The following is a 21,560-nucleotide window of genomic DNA, read 5'->3' as shown; positions in this document are numbered from 1 at the left end:
TGACTCTTTTTAAAGGAAGTTAGGCAATATGAGTTTTACTCCCTTTTCTCACAACTTCTATCTTCAGTCAGCAAATAATTTCTTTTTTAAAAAAACAAGTCCTGGGGCACCTGGGTGGCTCAGCGGTTGAGCATCTCCCCTCAGCTCAGATCATGATCCTGGAGTCCTGAGATCGAGTCCCACATCAAGCTCCTATTGAGGAGCCTGCTTCTCTCTCTGCCTGTGTCTCTGCCTCTCTCTCTCTGTGTCTCTCATTAATAAATAAATAAAATCTTTAAAAAAATCAAATAAAATAAAAACTGGAAATATAATGATAATGCTCATATTTTAATTGGGTATTATTATTAGTACATTGGGATTTATTATAGTACTCTATTTCTTATACACATTCTTTTGTATCAATACAATATTTAACTAAAATTAACATATACAATATAAAGATTTTTTAAACAAACCAAAAATATATGTGCATATGAAAATACACACACATACACACCTTTTTGAAACTGCTATGACATTCTATAACTTTGCTCCAACTCATATTCCAGAATTCCATATGTGAGCATCTGCAGCTACCTGGTAACTGCTAATAATTTTTATTATATGGCTAAAACCACAGAACAGTTAATATACTGAAACTACAATACAACTTCACATGTAGGAATAAATATGAGGCAGAAAAATTACCTTTTTGACTATGAAAGAGCAAAGTTCTCCCATGTTGTGACATATTCTACAGTCATTTATTTTCCTTAGAGATGAAAAACTAGACTAGGAAAAAGTCTCCTCATCTAAGGAAGAAAAATTTTCCAAGGAACAGCCAATCTCTTCATTTGTCTTCTACATCCCACTGCCTTTCAAGGACATCAGTCCAGGAATTCTCTTCTCAGCATTATCAATCTTACCTCTCCAGTAGATTACTCCCAACAACATACATTCTCTCAACTACTTCACCTTAAAAAAAAAAAAAAAAGAAAGAAAGCCCTCTCCTGACCTTACTTTCCTCTCCAATTACATTATTTTCCTTTCTTTAAAACTCCTCCAAAGAGCTGTCTCTACTCATTGTTTTCATTATTATCTCCTCTAATTTTCTTTTCAATCCACTGCAATCCAGCTTTCTACCACTTTACTAGTAAAACTGGCCTCCAGCAAGCAATACGCTATAATCAGCTAAGCCTCAGTCCTAACCTTAACTGATCTAGCAACATCATTTGATATAGGTGATCCCTGTATCTCTGAAACATTCTTCCCTTGGCATCCAAACATCATATTCTCCTAATCTCCCACACTCCTATCCATGGGTGATCTTATTTAATGTCATGATTTTAAATATCAAATATATGTATAAATTCTCAAAGCTTCAGTCCAGGTACCTCCCCTGAATTCCAGGCGTGTGTGTGTGTGTGTGTGTGTGTGTGTGTGTGTGTGTGTGTTTGTGTGTAGACTGTCTCCTTAACATCCCCACTTAGAAGTCTATCAGACATTTCTAATTTAACATGCCCATTACAGAGTTCCTGGTCGCTCACAAATCTGCTCCTTCCCCAGGCTCTTATATTTTAGTTGATAGCCATTCTGTTCTTTAAGCTAAGGCCAAAAGCCTCCACATCCACCTTGGCTCATGTCTCTCAAATCTCATGAATCCATTAGCAAAACCTCTCAACTCTACCTTCAAAATGCATATATCCTTCTACCAGTCCAAACCACCACTACCTTTCACCTAGAATCTTATAAAAACCCACTAACATTCCTTTAATACTTTAGTTCCTTTCCCAAGATGCATTCTAGGCTGAGTTGTACTCCTAACCTAAAACCTTTAACTTTCTGAGATCCATCAGACTGTTATATAAAGACTAGCAGCTTCACAGGAAGGGCACCTGGGTGGCTCAGTCAGTTAAGCATCTGACTTTGGCTCAGGTCATGACCTCAGGGTCCTGAGATTAAGCCCCACATCAGGGTCCCTGCTCAGCAGGGAATCAGCTTCTCCCTCTTCCTCTGCCCCTCCACCTGTTCACGTTCTCTCTATTGCTTTCTCAAATAAAATCTTTAAAAAATAAAATAACAAGTTAAAAAGAAGAGTAGTTTCATAGGAACACTGGGTTCAACTAAGCACGTCACTAGGGACTGGAAAACATAATCTTTAAAGATTCTTCCAGTCCTAAAAAATTTTGAGCATTTATTAATTCCTCATGGTATATACATAGGCATTGGCTATACTACTCCCTGTACTTTCCTGTATTAAAAAAAAATTTTTTTGCTAGACATTCATTTATGAAATAAGGGTGAAAAATAAAGGTGTAAATAAAGGTAAAAAATAAGGGTGTATCCAGGTCCCTGCTACAATATTAATGGTTTGAATTCTTCACAAGAACACCTCCTTATAATTTATTCTTCTATTATTAAATTACAAGTGTCATATTCTTTAACAGAATTCATTACATGTGAATAAGAGTGGCAGACTATTACTAATGCTTATTATTAGCCCATCTTTTGGCTAATATGACAAAGATTATAATCACAGTTATGAGATATCATCTGTATAACCCTAACAATTATACTCAGGAAAAAGAAAAGCAGTTAAGAAGTTCACAGTATATTTAAAACACAATACTTCAGATAAATAAAGGATCTGCCAAACACTGAAAAGTAACTTTGATTTATAGCTTTCAAATCACTCAGCTGTGGCAAAATAACAACCCTTATAAGAATTTTCCCTGCATTATACTTAATGCCTACAATTTTCTAATGAAATTTTTTGTTCAAATATGGAACTACATACATTTAGCAAGCCTAAAATACAAGTGAATTTTCTTTTTCACATACAAAAAAACATACTGCTTTATATGCTATCTTCTATGTTAAATCTAACTGTTGTTATTATATACAGTATCTATGTTTGAAAGCCCAGTTCAATGATACTTTTATAGCAAAATGAAACTCCTGTTATTTTTTTCAACTGTTTTTCATTAGATTATTATTCTTCACCTAGTGGAAGGAAGGTAGGGCAAAGACTCAAATCTAGCAAAAAATTTTCAGTTATATTTCCTTCAGGTTTATCTCTTAATTTGTAGGCACTTAGTAGTGTCCCTAAAATTACTAAACTACAGACAATTCAGTTATTAATTGAGCCTGCTAAAAAGAAGGCTGAGCCTCAAGAGGTGGTTATGTGCCCACACATACATATATTCACACATCAGAGTATATAATGCCTTCATTGCAAAGATTATAAAATGATAATGAAGCCTGTTAGAATATTTGACCTTATTTTCTCATATGACAGCTTGGAAAGTAACAAAATGTAAGCAAATAAAATGAATTATCACTAGAAACACTTCCCTATGTATATGTACAACTTACCTAAAGTCTTTGTGTTTGCTAGGAGAGCTTCCTCATAAGACAGTATATAATAAAGCACCAAAAGCTGTGCTGTGATACTGAAACGTTGATTAAGGCGGATGTTGTCACCCTAGAGGTAATATTATAAATAATTTAAAATATTGTTAAATTTCATGCATACTTTTTTGATGGTAAAAGCATTTAAAATAGGCTATTCAGTGTTACTGTTCCCAAGTTCAGATAAAATGAGAGCAACATTGCACTAAACTCAAAGACACAACTCAAAATTTAAATTTGAGATGGCACAGGCGATGAAAGACAACATGCTTAATCATCTTTAAGATTAAAAAAAAAAAAAAAAAAGACTTCAGCTGTTCCTCAACAGCAATTCCATCAGGCTGCTTCTGAAAAAGGTTTACAGGAGGCTCAAGTATTACCTGGAATTACCATGAAGAAAATAACTCCTGGGCAGCCCGGGTGGCTCAGTGGTTCAGTGCTGCCTTCAGCCCAGGGCATGATCCTAGATCAAGACTTGATCCAGGATCAAGTCCCGCATCAGGCTTCTTACATGGAGCCTGCTTCTCCCTCTGCCTGTCTCTCTGCCTCTCTCCCTCTCTGTCTCTCTCATGAATGAATGAATGAATGAATGAATGAATGAATAAATAAATAATCTTTAAATAAATTAATTAATTTAAAAAAAGAAAATAACTTCTAAAAAAATATATTGTACATTGGAATACATTTGTGAAAAATACAACCATATTTTCCTTCTAAAAAATGGAGAAAAAAATTTTTTTTCAAATTTCCCATTTGAATCTAAGTGTATCTTAGATTCCCAAGAAGCTAAACAAATCTCTGTTGACGGTGTTGAAATGCCAAATAGTCCTTAGTTAAGCACACTCTCTGGGGCATTCTTTAGACTTTAAAAGGTAGCTCTTTTAAAGAATTCCTCAGAAAGTGCCTCTTCAACAAACTACTTGAAACTAATGCCATACTTGTAAATTTCATAAGTGATCTAGAGAAATGTAATCCCATTTCAAATTCAGAACCACCCAGAAGTCCTCTAATAATCAAAGAAAAAATATGGAACAAGTCAGAAGAAGAAAAGAAAAATCAACTAATAAATGTAAAGAACTATTTTACCCCAATGACTCCTTGGAAAATACTGAGGATCTCCTGTTCTGTGACTGGCTGATTTGTGGCTTCTGGATTAGATTTCGATGCAGGAGTAAGAATGGAATTTATATACACGTCAATCAGAGGAAGTAACTGAGGATGAAGTGGAGTAGAGGTCTCACACAGCTGTCTATAAATCCAGTCCTAAAAAAGGTTATAAGCACTCAATCAATTATGGCAATAAGAAAAAGTGAAATCTAGTAAACACATACAATTTGACATGATTTATGAATCAGTAAAACTATTAACTTTTAGCAGTTACAAATAGATTACCCAGTTTCACAATTGTCTTTGATCTAAAAATATGAATTATTTTTACATCCTAATCAAGACTATTATTGTCTAGTGGAAGATAAATATAATTGATGAATTTGGATTTTGGGTTTTTAATCCATAATTTTTTAAGTAGTCGGAAAAATATTTTAAGTCCCTACTATATCTGTATATAGAGCACCATCTGTGTTGTAAAAGACCCCACAGCACAGAGGAATTTAGGGAGAGGGATAGTTCTTCATGACAAATCCTCAGATTTTAAAAAATGGCTTTGGCAACCACTTATGGGAGACTATCATTAACTACACATGGAGAGAGAACATGTGGATACATTGAGTGTGCATTCAGACTCTTAATCTTATCTGTTTCACTTGCTAAAAATATAAAGAAGAAGATACAACCTACCTGGAAAATAACTTTACTAAATCATGAAAACAATGATAAAGGTACTACATCAATGCATATATCGTTCATTGTTCTTTATAAATAAAAGAGTCTCTAGAAAACGCTCAGACATCTTTACCTTCTGGGATTTATCTTTTTCTTTAAAAGACCTTTTAACTGTTTGGTATAGCCAACTATAACTGATTGAAAATATATCAAAATATGTATATTAAATCATAGTTATCCTTGGGACAAAAGTACAAATGCTGGTCATGGCTGATAAGCAACTTTGTCAGTTTGGTGAACAAAACCAAAGTATAGAAAATGGCAATTTCAGGATCCCTGGGTGGCTCAGCAGTTTAGCACCTGCCTTCGGCCCAGGGCAGGATCCTGCAGTTCCGGGATCGAGTCCCGCATCGGGCTCCCTGCATGGAGCCTGGGGATCCCTGGGTGGCGCAGCGGTTTGGCGCCTGCCTTTGGCCCAGGGCGCGATCCTGGAGACCCGGGATCGAATCCCACATCAGGCTCCCGGTGCATGGAGCCTGCTTCTCCCTCTGCCTGTGTCTCTGCCTCTCTCTCTTTCTCTCTGTATGACTATCATAAATAAATAAAATTTAAAAAAAAATTAAAAAAAAAATAAAATTTTAACTGGATTAGTAATACTCTACATTTTGTCAATAACTTAAGAGTTACATTGTTTAAAAAAACTGAAATTAATGTCCTACTTACTATGTATAAATGATTAGTAACTGTATTTCATACATAAAACCGGCAGCAGAAGCCTATAAAACTAAAACAGAACTAGAAAAAAAGGAATGGCTCAGTAGGGTAGGCATCTGTCTTTGGGTAAGGTCATGATCTCAGGGTCCTGGGATCGAGCCCCAAGTCAGGCTCTCTGCTCAGCGGAAAGTGCTTGTGCTTTCTTTGTCTCTGACAAATAAATTTTTAAAATCTTAAAAAAAAAAATAAAGAATTAGGGGAAAAAAATTAACTTGAGTTGTAGCTTCAAATATAAACGTAAGGTCATACTTTTATTGACACTTTGTGCTTGGTAAAGGAACGACTCCTTAGCAGCTGGTAAATACAATGAATAGGCAAAAATCCTGTAATGTTGGCACTCAGGTTGCTGGTGACAGGAACCCGAACAGCATGAGCTGTGACAACCTAAAAGGGAAAAATAGTATTAATACATATGATAAAACCAAATACAAAATTATTCTGAAAAAGGGAGGATTAGCAGGTAGAGTGTCAATTCTTAACAGAAATGTGATCCTTAAGAATGAGTGAGAAAAACTAATTATTACATGATTTAATTATTTCTGGATGATAAAGCTGCATACATTTAGGGATTTGTAAAGCACTCTAATTTTTTAAAAAAAATTTTAAACATAAATATGTTGACAGCAATATCAAGTTAAAAAAATGTAAAATCAAAATCTGGGCTCAGTGACTTTAGATAGGTCACTATCTTCTAGGCCTATTTTCCCATCTATAAAATGGGACAATACAGTCTTACCTGCCTCAAAAGGTTTTTGTGAGAGGGAAAAATTGCTTTGAAAAACATATGTGAATTATAAATTATCAATTCTTTATATGTGACATAAATTCTCTATATGTGATAAATATATAGGGATATAAATATATACATAAATAAAAACGGATTTTTATTATTCTTCTCATTGTGTCATGCATAGACCTCTAATGGTTTTCAAAGACCGTCTCCAACACTGTCTTCCAGTGAGTTCAAATAAATACATAAAAAATAATTTATGAATTTCCTACGTATTATTTGTGTCTGTTATGCGGGAGTGTATATATACTGAGAGAAAAAGGAAAGTTGGTATAGGGATGAAAATATTATTGTAAAAGAAGCAAAAATTATGCCTTCATGAGCATTTTCAAATATCTCATTTTTTCAGACGTATGTTTTTTGTAATCTGAAGTTTAAATTGACAAATTAAACTGGGAATTAATTTTAAATTTCAGAGTTGTATCTTTTGCTGAAAAACTAAAATATCCATAGGCTTAACCCATGGACAAAAGTACTGCGGCCAAATAAGAACACATAAATACAAGAATAAAGAATTAAGGGGCGCCTGGTTGGCTCAGTCGGTTAAGTATCCGACTCTTCAATCTCAGCTCAGGGTCATGAGTTCAAGCCCCAGTTTAGGCTCCACACCCAGCCTAATTAAAAAAAAAATTTTTTAAAAGAATAAAGAATTTAGATTCTAGTTTATAATTTAGTTAGAAATGAACATTACAGCCTAAAAGTTTAAACAGGTCTCTTTTTATTTTTCTCTGACAAACCAAATGATTACCCCATGTGAGATACCTACCATTAATACTGAAGACCATATTCTTCAGCACTTACTCAACATCTCCAAAATATATAAATCTAAAACATGCTTTTGTATGTAGTCAGTAGCTTTAAAAGCAAACTTTAAAAGGGATTGTTCTTTACAGAGTTTTAAAGATTAAATAAACCATCACTAAAAACTACAAAGAAACAGAAAAAGACCACAGTATCCTTTTAAACTGATATACAAGTTTTCCCCAAAAAAAGTTATAAAAGAAAGTTACAGAAGTACCTAAAAATAAAGTTAAAAGAAGTACCTGCTCAGTAAAAATTTCCTGTGTGAAGATAGTCTTCATCCTGCTCAAGGAACTTGGCTTAATTACAATCTAAAACAACCAAAAAAATTCTAATAGCATGTAAAAATATATGAAGTGCTTTTCTCTGATAAATGTATTATCTAAAATGACTATGATATGTAAAATTAATGTTCAAATACTCTATTTTAAAAGTGGCTTCAGGCACCAGGATGTCTCAGTTGGTTAAGTGTCCTAGGATGGAGTCCAACATTGGGCTCCCTGCTCAGTGAGGAGTCTGCTTCTCCCTCCTCCTCTACGCTTCCCCCCTCTCATGCTCTCTCTCTCTTATGCTCTCTAATAAATAAATAAAATCTTTAAAAAAAAATAGCTCCTCAAACCCTACATTAAAGTGTGTTTTTCCTCAGACATACAAAAGTACTTAGTAAATATTACTATCAACTTTTCAAGTCAGTGGGAAGAAGTGGATTATTCATCAATGAAGGTAAAACAGCTATCTTCCAGGGGAATAAATAAATATATATATATATATAAAACAGCTATCTTCCAGGGGAATAAATAAATATATATATATATATATATATCTCTGCACACATGATACCATACCCAAAATGAACTCTAAGTGTACTAAAAATTTAAATATGAAACACGAAGCCACAAAGACACTGTAAGAAAACATAGGTAACTGTTTCTTTAAATCTGAGAAAAGAGAATTTTTTTTCATTTAAAACATTTTTTTTTTTACATTTTTTCTTTTTTTAACTAATCTCTATGTCCAGCATGGGGCTCAAACTCAACCCTGAAACCAAGAGTCACATGTTCTACCAACTAAGCCAGCCAGGTGCCCTCCCTGCCTTTTTTTTAAGATAGTATTTCTAAGAGTAACATCAAAGTAGGAACCATAAAATAAATACTAAATATAGTACACACACCAAAAAAAATAAGTTTCACATGGCCAAAAAGGACTGAGAAGAATCAATTGCAACATACTGTACTTCTCCACTGTTAAAGACACTAAGGAAAATAAGATATGCTGATTTAATAGTAACTTTTCAAGAAAAAAAGTGGGGAGAGGGATTACTACCATATTACATTACAAATCACCTAACTGTAAAATAAAGCCCCATTTCAATATCGGATAAAATATGTGTCTTGAAATCAATGAAATATGATACATAAGGCATAATGGCATATCATTTATATATGAATTCTGAATCAGTGAAAGGATAAATAAATAAAAATCCCTATAGGAAAATCAGGACATTGATAAACCTCTTCACAAAAGAAATGAACCAGCCAAAACACACAGATTTTTAAACTACAAAGAAAAAAAAAACAAAAACCCTATGAATTAAAAAAAATAATTAAAACTACAGTTTCACTAGTAAACGATGAAATGAAAACTAAGTGAGAGACCATCTTTCATCAATCAAAGTTATAAAGATTAAAAAGAATGGTATGCCCACTGATGGTAAGAGTCCAGTTAATTGGTACTCTCATTCACTGATAAGAACAGTTAAACTGGTATAATCTTTCTTAAAGGTAATCTGGCAGTACTCATTAAACATCTTAACATCATCATATTCTTTTGCTTAGTGACTGCCTTCTAGAACTTTTTCCTACGGAGATAATCCAAATACTTTTTTAAAAAGACTTTATTTATTCATGGGAGACACAGAGAGAGCAGAGACATAGGCAGAAGGAGAAGCAGGCTCCCTGTGAAGAGCCTGATGCAGTACTCGATCCCAGGACCCTGGGATCACGCCCTCAGCCAAAGGCAGATACTCAACCACCGAGCCACCCGGGCATCCCAAAAAAGGGGGCACCTGGCTGGCTCAGTTGGTAAAGCATGCAACACTTGATCTCAGGATCCTGAGTGCAAGGCCCATGTTGGGTGTAGAGATTACTTAAAAAAAAAAAAAAAAAAAAAACTGTTTAAAGATAAACATATTTGAGCATCTATGTTGTATTTACATAAATAAGGATAACCATCTAAGCCCTATCCAGAAATTAGCAAATCTACATGGCAAATAAGAAAGGATCCATTAGAAAGTCATGATTGGTACATAAGATGTACTATGTTACAGTCAATGAAAATGATATTGTATTACAACATTTACTGATGTGAGGAAATATTACATAGAAGTTCTTTAAATCACAAAATACATATATCAATATAAAGAAAGAACAGACACAAGAGTGTTAACAGTAGTATACTTGATAACTTGAACAATGAAATTATATTCTTCCTTTCTTTTGTGTTTAAGTTTTCTATATTTTGAGTTTTCCCAACTTTCTATCTTGAACATCTTTTATTCTGGCAAATAAATGTTTTCATAATATGTATTTTTTTCTAAGAGCTCCAGATTAATTTCAAACTATTAAACTGAAATTACTTCAAAATGGAAACAAAATATACTATATACTACAAAAAACCACCCAGTTTAGAAATACTTTCCTTAGAGAAAAGATAAAAGAAAATTACCTTCATCCCCAAAGTGGAACAGACCAAGTCAATGATAGCACTAAGTTGATTGCTGTGAAAGTACATAGCAACCAATAACAACATCTCCCCAAAAGAAGCAGACACGCCAGAAGTACTGTTGAAACAAAAAAGAAAATGTAAATTTCCAAAGACAATAAGAAACACTAACTGCAACAAATGAAGTCATCTTACCTTTCAAAATAAGCTTCTTCTTTTATCATCCAACTTAGCCACACTACCATTAGCTGCTCCTGTTCAGGTGTACTACAGAAAATATGAAAAAGTCACTGGTTTGAATCAGATTTACAGGCAGAGAATGAGAAAACATTCTGGAATTATTTTTAGCAGAAATTATTTTTTCCTTCTCTATTCTGAAGTATCAATTCAAATTAACTGCTTGTTGAAATGGCCATTAACTGTCATTGAAATATGAAGTAGTTCCAAAGATGAAGAATAAGGGCCTTTGCTTTTTTTTATGAATGTGAATAGTCAAACCCTCTCAAAGGCTTAATTATTGCATTTGCAAGTTGGAGAGAGTGAACTTCTCCTTTTTTTAGAAAAGTCAAGACTTTTTGGGATAAAATAGTAGAAGAACTGTATGAATGGTTAATATTTCTTTAAAAAAATATTTTATTTATTTATTCATGAGAGACAGAGAGAGAGAGGCAAAGACATAGGCAGAGGGAGAAGCAGACTTTATGCAGGCAGGGAGCCCAATGTGGGACTCGATCCCAGAACTCCAGGATCTCGCCCTGAGCTGAAGGCAGGCACTCAACCACTGAGCCACCCAGGCATCCTTGAATGGCTAATATTTCATTCAGAAAAAAATCCAGTGTTTAAAATAGTCATCAAAAAGTCACAAACTGAGTAGTAGGGCTGTAACAAGGAAAATAAAATTTAATTTACAGAAACACTTTGAGTAGAATTCAAAATTATAGAGAAATAAGTGATCACTATTCAAAGAAAAAGAAAAATGAGCCATGGGCTCATCAGACATAAAAAATTATTATAAAAACATACCAAAACATTTTTAAAGGGAATGCCTAGATTTCCATTGAAAGGTACAAGTCAACTTTGACTTATGAAAATAATTTTGATTTTCTACTTCATTGCAAAGTAAATGGATAAAAAAAGCAACTGAAAAGCCTGCTATCCCAAGCTAAGAGAATTTGAAAGGTCATTCTGAACTATACTTAAACCATTTCACTAATAAAAGCATTAAATGGTAGAAAGATAACAGCCTTTAGAGCATGGCAGAGCTCAGCAGGAATCCTATCACTGGTAATGTGATCTCAAACAAGAAATTTAAGTGATCCTTCTAAACTTTAGCTCTCCTGCGGCCCTGGTTATCCTGGAAGAAGCAGAGGCTATGGAAGTGGTGGACAGGGTTATGGAAACCAGGGGAGTGGCTATGACAGGAGTGGCAGTTATGACAGCTATAAAAACGGAGGAGGCGGAAGCGGCTATGGCAGTGGTAGTGGAAGCAACTTTGGAGGTGGCGGAAGCTATAACGATTTTGGCAATTACAACAATCAATCCTCAAATTTTGGACCCATGAAAGGAGGAAATTTTGGAGGCAGAAGCTCTGGCCCCTATGGTGGTGGAGGCCAATACTTTGCCAAACCACGAAAACAAGGTGGCTATGGCAGTTCCAGCAGCAGCAGCTATGGCAGTGGCAGAAGGTTTTAATTACTGCCAGGAAACAAAGCTTAGCAGGAGAGGAGAGCCAGAGAAGTGACAGGGAAGCTACAGGTTACAACAGATTTGTGAACTCAGCCAAGCACAGTGGTGGCAGGGCCTAGCTGCTACAAAGAAGACATGTTTAAGACAATACTCATGTGTATGGGCAAAAAACTCGAGGACTGTATTTGTGACTAATTGTATAACAGGTTATTTTAGTTTCTGTTCTGTGGAAAGTGTAAAGCATTCCAACAAAGGGTTTTAATGTAGATTTTTTTTTTTTTGCACCCATGCTGTTGATTGCTAAATGTAATAGTCTGATCATGACACTGAATAAATGTGTCTTTAAAAAAAAAAAAAAAAAACTTTAGCTCTCCTATCGAAAAATACAGATAGAAATACCCACCTTCCAGAAGTGATGAAGATTAGAGATAATATTTAGCAATTACTTTAGGTAAAGAGAAAAGAAAGCACTTCATTTTATTACCTGATTTCACACCCTCCTGAAACTCCAAACTACATTAAAAGGATTTTCCTAAAAGGCATAAATGCATAAGATGATGCTGAGGGACAACACAAAATACTGGAATTGACAACACATATAGAAGAGTGGTAAATAATTTAGTAGATCCAAGAAAGCAGAATACTAAACTGGCAGGAGGGAAAAGCCAATCCACTTAATACCACAGAATTGCCAAAGAGCTCAGGAACTGAGAGCTCCAGGCAGTTGTGGGATGAAGAGTGAAGACAGATGAAGTTAAAAAGGTCAGCAGTCTATATAAGTAGTAGACCTCCAAATCACCTCCTCCATTCTACACAAGTAGATGGTTCCCCATGCCCCAGCAGAGAGAAGACTGGAGATTTGTGTTCTGGACATGGCGAAAGAGGGAGTCTCTGAACTGAGGAACAACCAGGGCTATCTGGGACACCATTCTAAAAGTAGAATTATGTGAATAATTATACTATAGGTTTAGATCTCCTAACCTTTAACCCCTACTTTTTAAATTTTGCTTATGGGTTTTCTTATCAGGTCTTTATCCTCAACATAAGGCAAGAGTCTCCTTTAAGAATCTGGTAAGCCCAAGAGCTTCCCAAAGAGCCACCTATGCATTAAAAGCTTTAATCTGCTTGTTAGTTTCTTACTCTTTTTTTTTTTTTAAAGATTTATTTATTAGAGAGAGAAGGGGGGAGGGAGGGCAGAGGAAAAGAATCTAAAGCAGACTCCCCAATGAGCACAGAACCTAATGTGGAGATTGATCTCATGATCCTGAGATCATGACCTCAGCTGAAATCAAGAGCTGGACATTAAACTGACTGAGCCACCCAGGCACCCCTCCTACTCTTAAATATAAACAATTAAGAATGATCAAAACCCTGTGAAAAGTTTCTGACTTAAAAAATAGAGACCCCCCCCAAAAAAAAAGTAAAAAAAAAAACTTAGAGAAAACCAACAGTACTAATAAAACCTCTTCAATCATTATGATTGGGATGCCTGGGTGGCTCAGTAGTTGAGCGTCTGCTTTTGGCTCAGGGCATGATCCTGAAGTTCCGGGATCAAGCCCCATATCAGGCTCCTCGTATGGAGCCTGCTTCCCCTGTCCCTGTTGCCTCTCTCTCTGCCTCTCTCTCTCATGAATAAATAAATTAAAATCTTAATTTATAATTAAGAATAAATAAATAAAATCTTAAAAAAAAATCATTATGATTAATTTCAGAGAGATCATGCCACACTATGAAGCAACAGCTACCGTACGGAAGAAATATCCAGAAAACAAAAAAGAGCTCTTAGATGTCAAAATGACAGAGAATTGGAAGCTCAGAACAAATCCTTGAAGATACAATGAGCAGTATCTTTTCAGAGTGATAAAATGTTCTAAAATTAAATTGTGGTAATGGTTGTACAACTTTGTAAATATACTTAAAACTATTGCATTGTACACTTTAAAATGGGCAAGTTTTATGGTTTTATGGTATGTAAATAGTCTCTCAACTAGGCTGTTTGGTTTTTTTTAAAAGTAGAACAAGACAAATATATAGAAAACAGGAAAGGATATGAAAATAAGATAATCATTTTAGGAAGTCCAATATCCAAATAAAAGAAGGTTTTGGACAGGAAAAAGTCCTATATGGAACATTACCAACATATTAGTTTAAGAAAATTTCCTAGAACTGAAGAGTTCCCAGGTTAAAAGGGTTTACTGAATACCTAGGACAATAGATAAAAACAGGCATATCATCCAAAATTTTCAAAATCCTAGGGACAAAAAGTTAATCCTGTCTGCATAGTTTTAAAAACCTAGGCTACACAAAAAACCAAAAATCAGAATGTCATCAGACTTCTCAATAGCAACACCAGAAGTAAGAAGACAATGCAGCAAGACTTTCAAAATTCTCAAAGGATATTATTTCCAACTTTAAATGATAAACCCTATGAAACTATCAATCAAGTGTCAAAGTAGAATAAAGACATTTTCAGAAATACCCAGTCTGAAAATAACTGATCTCCCACATACTCAAACTAAAGAAGCAAAATAAGAAAGCAATTTAAAAAAAAAAAACTATGTTGGGGTGCCTGGTTGGCTCAATCAGTAGAGCATGCAACTCTTGATCTTGGGATCGTAGGTTCAAGCCCCACACTGGGTATACTTATTAAAAAATAAAATCTTAAAAAAAAAAGAAAGAAAAAAGAAAAAAGGAGATATAAGATGTAGCAAGCAGGAGATCCAACAAAGGAGATATGAAGCAAGTCCTAAAAACAAGAGTGAAGAGCAATTTCAGGATGAGAGCTGAAAAACTCATTAGAGAGGTAATGAGTTCAGAGAGTCAGAAGAGACTTCCTCAAGACAATGAAACTGACAGAATAAGAAGTATGAACATCTTGAGAGAAGGTTCAGAATGGCAGAGTTTGAGGTTGCATTAATGTTAAGTGCACAGAACAAAGAGCCAATGAAAAATAAACAAAATGCCAGATAATTATTAAGGTAAAAAACAAGTTCTGCAGAAGAAAAGTTATCATCTACTATATGGCTGAGCCTCCAATAATATAATATGAACAACTACATATTTGTCAAAGCAAAATTGCAATAGAACTGTTCTGGGAGAATGGGAAGATGAGAAGGATATGTAGATATGCTGGGAGAGGGAAGAGAAAAAAAGAGAACTAATTCCTCACCTTTCATGTAGGAAATCAATTACTCCTAAAATTAAAAAATTAAAAATATAGCAAACACAAACGTTATTTAAAGATGTGGAAGTAAAAAAACAAAAGAATCAGCTATAAGAACTTAAAGAAGTTGAAAGAAGTTGCCTTGAGGGAAAGGGAAATAGGAAGGAAGGGAATAGGGACTGCCGTACGGTAGATGCTACTGACACAATTTACTAAAAGATAATACCACTGTCCATACCTAGACCATTTTTTTTAGTAAGCTCCCAATTAATGCTATACAAGCATTTTAATAAATAAACAAAAGCAGACCTTCGGAAAACAGCACAATCGATGTAGTAAGATACCTGACAAGTGTAGAAAAGGCCAGCAGCATACAAAAGGAGAGTGAAACAAAGCGAACCCCAGCTGGGGTAGCAGGAGGACGACTTGTCATCAACTGCAGCAACTGCTCAGCTTCTTCCTCAGTTGGTCTAAAAAAACGGATATATTATTAGGCTTTATTTTTCTTATGTTGAGAGAAGAAAGAAGAAAAAAGGACATCTCAAGAGTTTAATTTTTCTGAAATAAATTCTGAGCTTTCTGATGATACCTTTCTATTTATAAAATCTTTAAAATCTTAAGTCATTAAAAGCAAAACTGCGGAGCTTACAACCAGTGCTTTTTCTCAAACACAAACACAAGCAATCCTCACTTGGCACAGTAGTGTGGGACCATAAAAATAACCATGCAAGCCAAAACTCTGCATCAGGATCATAATAATAATCAATGGGGAAAGTTAACTGTTTGTGACCTTGAAAATCTGTCAGAACATTAAAAACTTTGTCAGTCATAATGCATAAGTGAAAAAAATAGCAAATATTTATATAACTGAAAATACTACAAACATTGGGAATTAAACTATTTTCTTTGTAAAAAAATTTTGCAAGAAATAGTTTGAAAAGCCCTTGCCTTCTTCTCCTTTATATCTTATAAAGTGGAGTGAATCCCTTTCTTAAGCCTTGATGAACCATCATATCTCTTTCTAAGTTTGGATCTGAGATTCCTTTAATGTGGAGATTTTTGTCAGCATCACGTCCTCTGGGACTTCGTTTTTTTTCCACAATGACTTTCTTCATTCATGTTGACAAGGGCACCTTCACTACGTTCATCAGCTACATATCTAGGGTTTCTCAAATGGCAGCAGTGTCAACATTGTCATGATCAGCTGTTCCATTTATGATTGGTTCAAATGCCACTTCCAGTATTACCACTTTTTCTTTGCTACACATTCATTTCTTGTGGCCAATTCCTTCTTTCAATTATGTTTGTCAAATGACATATGGGTTTATCACTGAGACAAGGCTACCATATAACTACACACTTTCCTGTTTGTTCACCAACTAATAGATGGGCAGTAAACAGTCACCAACAACTTTAAAAGAAATGATAGGATTAGTCACTGATCATGATGTGCATGTTATCTACATAGTGACTAGTGGTTTGAAGAGCTCTGGCAAAGTTTGTACCTTATACAGCCATTTGACTAATGTATCATGGTAACTAATACATTAGTTGTTGAGAGAGTGGTCTTATTTAACTTAGCCAACACTAAAGTCGTGGTTAGTGAAATTCATACTTATCAGAGACATGCAAAGTGAGGACTGTATGTACAACAGTTGAGGACATTATTCAAAAGGATGTAGTGCAGTGACTGAACAAGAAACCTTATGCTTAATAATTACAACATAGCAATTTTAAATAATCTGTGATCTCAGTTGCAAAAGGAAACAGGAGAGATTTACTTGAACTAGCTGTGAGGGCTAGGTAAAGTATCATTCACAGATCATTCACTAGAGTCATGTCAAGCTGCGGTAAAGTCACAGGTTTTCTTTAACTGCTCTGGCCCTCCCATATACACATGATTATATTTACAATCCGGCAAAAATAGATGGATACATCCAACCCAGGAATGTTTTTGCCTTAGGACTTCATTCCTGATATAGGCCAGCCCACTGCCTAAACCTAGTAGAAAACCCAAATCCTCAGAATAAGAGGCCTTTGGCTCACTTTCTTGGGATTAGAAACAAGAAAGTAAAATGATAAAAAAGGTAAAATATCAAATTATTGAATACTTGAGTCCAGCGATCCCCATCAAAGCACAGTACAGACGTAAGAGTGCACTGGCTTTCACAACATGCTCTTCTTTCAGCCCCGAATACACAGACACATTGGGCTCCATCTCCACATCAGCTTCTTCCACAATGCGAGTACTTCTTACTGTGGGAAGAATGCCCATCAACTCCAGAAGAAGCTGCCTTCTCATTTGCCAAAGGACAGAACTACTGGTCTCTCTTTTTCTCTGTAAAAAATATGGACCACAGAAGGAAGGAAGAAAGCATAGAGTACTTATTAAGTCAAAAGAATGTTCAAATCAAACTCCTCTGTTAAACATTTGAAACTGATCCCATTTGAAAAGGCTGTCATAACTGCAACTCCAACGAGCAAAATCAAAATTCACTGACCCCTTTGAGGAATACTCTACTCACCTTAAAAACTGGATTGGCTATACAGAAAGTACTAAATTAATGATAATTCAAGTTGTAAAATACCATTTAAATGGTATTTTCAAATACATAATAACTAATGGAGTTATCTGTGACATAGCACAAATTACTCAGATGTTGGAGATAGAATATCTTGGGTTTAAACAATAGCTTTGCCATTGATTATGTACACTTACCTCTCTGAACCCCAATTTCTTTAATGACAAGGAAGTAATTATTTTATTAATAATATATAATTTCGAAAGCTATTGTAATTAGGAGTTTACAAGTCTATCACCCTCATAGTGCTTCAGGAAGGGATAGCGTCTTAGTCATCTATTACTTGGCAGAGCCTACCCCTGTAGCCTGACATATAGCAAGCATTTAATATCTGTTAAATAGATGAATGAACAAAGGTAATACATATGAAAGCAGTACTAAGAACACTTGGGTGACTCAGCAGTTGAATGTCTGCCTTTGGCCCAAGGCAGATCAAGTCCTGCATTGGGCTCCCTGCAGGGAGCAGCCTGCTTCTCCCTCTGCCTGTGTCTCTGCCTCTCTCTCTCTGTGTCTCATATAAATAAAATCATAAAAAAAAAAAAAAAAGAAAGAAAGCAGTTCTAAACTGTAAAGAATTAGGCAAATGTTATTTTTAGGATGTTTCTAAGTAAAATATGATAAACCTGCTTTAAAAGCATTAGGCTCAAAGAAGAGAAATGTACTGCCCACAGAGGATAATTACAAACAAAATGAGCATACCAAAGTGCCTCACACAGTGCCAGACATATAGAAGGTATATAATAAATGTGAACACCCTTAGAAAGCAAAGTTTAAAATTAGTTCTCAAATGGGCCAGAAATAAGCAGAATTTGGATACAGAATACATGAGGAGCCAGTAGCATACAAAATCGCCTGGAGGACTAGGCAGTACCCACGTTACTCTAATTCACTTCAACAAGATAAAAATCAGTCTGCATAGGGTCCTTCATTGGAGCTCTAGTCACAGAGTTATCAGGAAATATTTTTTGAAAAAGTAAAGTATTTTGCACTTAAACACTGTTCCAAAATATAATATTCATCAATGGGTGAATGAACAAATAAAATGTGGTATATACATAGAGTAGACTATTATTCAACATTGAAAAAGAAATCCTGATATATGCTACAAGGTGCATGGATTTTGAAAACATTATGCTAAGTAAAACACACCAAACTCAAAAAGAGAAAATACTATGTGATTCCACTTACATGAGGTACCTACAACATTCAAATTCATAGAGACAGAAAGCAGAAAGAAGCTACCAGGGGCTGGAAGGAAGGAGGAATGGGGAGTTATTGTTTAATGGGTATAGAGTTTCTGTTTGAAATGATGAAAAAAGTTCTGAAAGTGAATAGTGATGATGGTTGCAAAATATTGTGAATGCCACTGAACTAGACACTAAAAAAAGGATTAAAACAATAAATTTCATGTCATCTATATTTTACCACTATATATATACTAAAATTACAGACTATAATAACATATTTTGATTACCTACTACAGCAGTTCTCAGGAGTCTAACCCAAAACCCTAGAGATTCCCAAAACTCTTTCAAAGGGTCCAAAGGTCAAAAACAATTCATTGAACATTACTGACCATTTCTACTCTTTTCTCACAAGTGTACAATGTCGTTTTCCAAAGGTTCTATTAAGCCAGACATTAAAGAGATTTGTAAAACTGTAGAACAGTACCACTCTTCTCACTAAATTTTTGGAAAACTTGGTTATTTTTCATTAAAAATGTGTTCACATTTAATATGGTTATTATTTTTAACTGAATTAAGTAAATATTTCAAAGTTTTCAGTTTTCATTTCTAATATGGTAAATAGCAACAGATAAAAGTACATAAACAAAAGTTATTTGGTACTCTCCATAATTTAAAATGCCAGGAGTTCCTGAGACTAAAAGTGTGAGAACCACTGGTCTAATGACATCATTCTAAAAGTGTTTCTTCGTCTTTTACTAGTTGCCAAAATATCCTGATTCTTAACCTATAAGATTTTTAATCCCATACCTGCTGTCCATTTCGGATAAAAGTTCCAAACCAAGTCCGGACTTTCGCGTTTGTTCCAAGAAGCAACCCACTAACAAAACAAACCAGGTCACTCACTCCATCTTCACTAGCTTCATTTTTAGTATGATCCAATGTCAAAGCCACTCCAAGGCCTGGCAAGTGACATTCTTCCACCTAACACAGCAAAGAAAACAAACTGAACTCAGTATCATATCAGGCCACTTCAGAGTTTAGATGTTTTAAAGTTTCTAAAGTTTAGAAAAAGACATATCCCAAAACATAAAAACCCAGAGAAGAAGGTACTAATACATCGAATATAATTGTAATTCCAAATCTCTACAAAATTCTAAAATCATCCTGGGAAAGTTTTTGATAATACAAAGGCTTTTGTCTCATAAAAATAATAAGATGTCCTACCACCATCCCTCGAACTTTGAGGGCCTGAGAAGGATTCATTTTACATAAGAAGCGTAGGGCATCTGTCCTGCGCCTTCCTCCAAGACTTTCTTCATCTTGTCGTTCTCCATTTTTTATCAGGCCCCTGCAAACTGAACATTTAACAGCCACTATTACTTTAAGCTTTCGAGTAAGATGTTAGCAACAATTTCCTCAGCCTTTGAATTAATGTGGAATAGACATTACAGAAGAAAGCAATTAGAGAATTTGAAAACCCAGTAACAGAACGCTGGTCAAAATTTTAAAAAAGAGTGAAAAGAGACTTAAAAAATGAACAGTGACCTATAGAGCAATAATATCACATAGTCAAATATAATTAAGGTCTCAGAAAGAAAAAGAAAATGGAAGACAAAAATATATGTTAAGAAATTTTCTCAACTTTGATGAAAATTATAAACACAGAAACTCAAGCAGGATAAACACAAACAAAATCATATCAAGACCCTGGAAAAGAGAAAATCTTAAAAGTAGCCAGAAAGAAAAAATAAAGTAGCCAGAGAGGAAAAAAATAAAAAAACATTATATACAGAGGAACAGAAACTAAAACTACCACAGACAACAGAATGACATCTTCAAAGAGCTAAAAGAAAATGTTAACCTAAAACTTTATACCCAGTGAAAAGTATCTTTCGAGAATGAAGAGAAAATCAGGGTTTTGTTTTGTTTTTTCAAATTAAAAAAAGCTGGAAAGGGGCACCTTACTCAGTCTGTAGAGCATGTGACTCCTGATTTCCGGGTTAAGTTCAAGCCCCACATTGTGGGTAGAGATTACTTAAAAAAAATTTTTTTTTAAGATTTTATGTATTTATTCATGAGAGACACAGAGAGAAAGAGAAACAGAGACACAGGCAGTGGGAGAAGCAGGCTTCATGCAGGGAGCTGGATGTGGGACTCGATCCCGGGTCTCCAGGATCATACCCTGGGCCGAAGGCAGACACTAAACCACTGAGCCACCCAAGGATCCCCTAAAAATAAAATCTTTTAAAAAATAAAAATAAATAAGATAAATTTAAAAAGCTGGAAAAGTGTGTTGCCAGTAAACCTAAACTGTAAGACGTGTTAAAGAAAGTTCTTCAAGGGATGCTTGGGTGGCTCAGAAGGTTAAGCGTCTGCCTTCAGCTCAGGTCATGATTCCGAATCCTGGGACCAAGCCCCACAACAGGTACCCTCCTCTGTGAGGAGTCTGTTTGTCCCTCTGCTCCTCACTCCACTCATGCTCTCTCTCTCGTGCGTGCGTGCTCTCTCTCTCAAATAAATAAATTTTTAAAATTATAACAAAAAATGTTTAATTTTAAATGTTTTTTTTTTTTTTTAATTTTTAAAAAAGGGAATGCCTGGGTGGTTCAGTGGTCTGCCTTTGGCTTGGGTTATGATCCTAGGGTCCTGAGATCGAGTCCTGCACTGGGCTCCCCTTGGGGAGC

At 35.0% G+C, this 21,560-nt stretch overlaps 1 protein-coding gene across 6 annotated transcripts in view; it reads right to left on the bottom strand.

Moving 5' to 3' along the window:
- The window catches only part of INTS2 (integrator complex subunit 2), a 52,005-nt gene that overhangs the window by 20,588 nt on the left and 9,857 nt on the right, over positions 1-21,560 (bottom strand). For 3 of the 6 annotated variants that reach the window (XM_025996059.2, XM_025996058.2, XM_025996060.2), the window contains exons 6-15: positions 20,101-20,231; positions 19,684-19,857; positions 17,219-17,445; positions 15,452-15,577; positions 10,454-10,525; positions 10,262-10,376; positions 7,780-7,848; positions 6,196-6,330; positions 4,477-4,653; positions 3,355-3,463 (exon numbers count right to left, since the gene is read on the bottom strand). In XM_025996059.2, the coding sequence (XP_025851844.1) occupies positions 3,355-3,463; positions 4,477-4,653; positions 6,196-6,330; positions 7,780-7,848; positions 10,262-10,376; positions 10,454-10,525; positions 15,452-15,577; positions 17,219-17,445; positions 19,684-19,857; positions 20,101-20,231 (1,335 nt within the window). The remainder of the gene's footprint in view (positions 1-3,354; positions 3,464-4,476; positions 4,654-6,195; positions 6,331-7,779; positions 7,849-10,261; positions 10,377-10,453; positions 10,526-15,451; positions 15,578-17,218; positions 17,446-19,683; positions 19,858-20,100; positions 20,232-21,560) is intronic. The other 3 variants (XM_072747617.1, XM_072747616.1, XM_072747618.1) reach the window with 1 other exon arrangement.

The sequence above is a fragment of the Vulpes vulpes genome, chromosome 2 (genome assembly GCF_048418805.1).
Source record: "Vulpes vulpes isolate BD-2025 chromosome 2, VulVul3, whole genome shotgun sequence".
NCBI classification, from domain to species: Eukaryota; Metazoa; Chordata; class Mammalia; order Carnivora; family Canidae; genus Vulpes; species Vulpes vulpes.
Note: the sequence above shows the minus strand (reverse complement) of the source record. Positions and strands in the feature narration are given on the sequence as shown.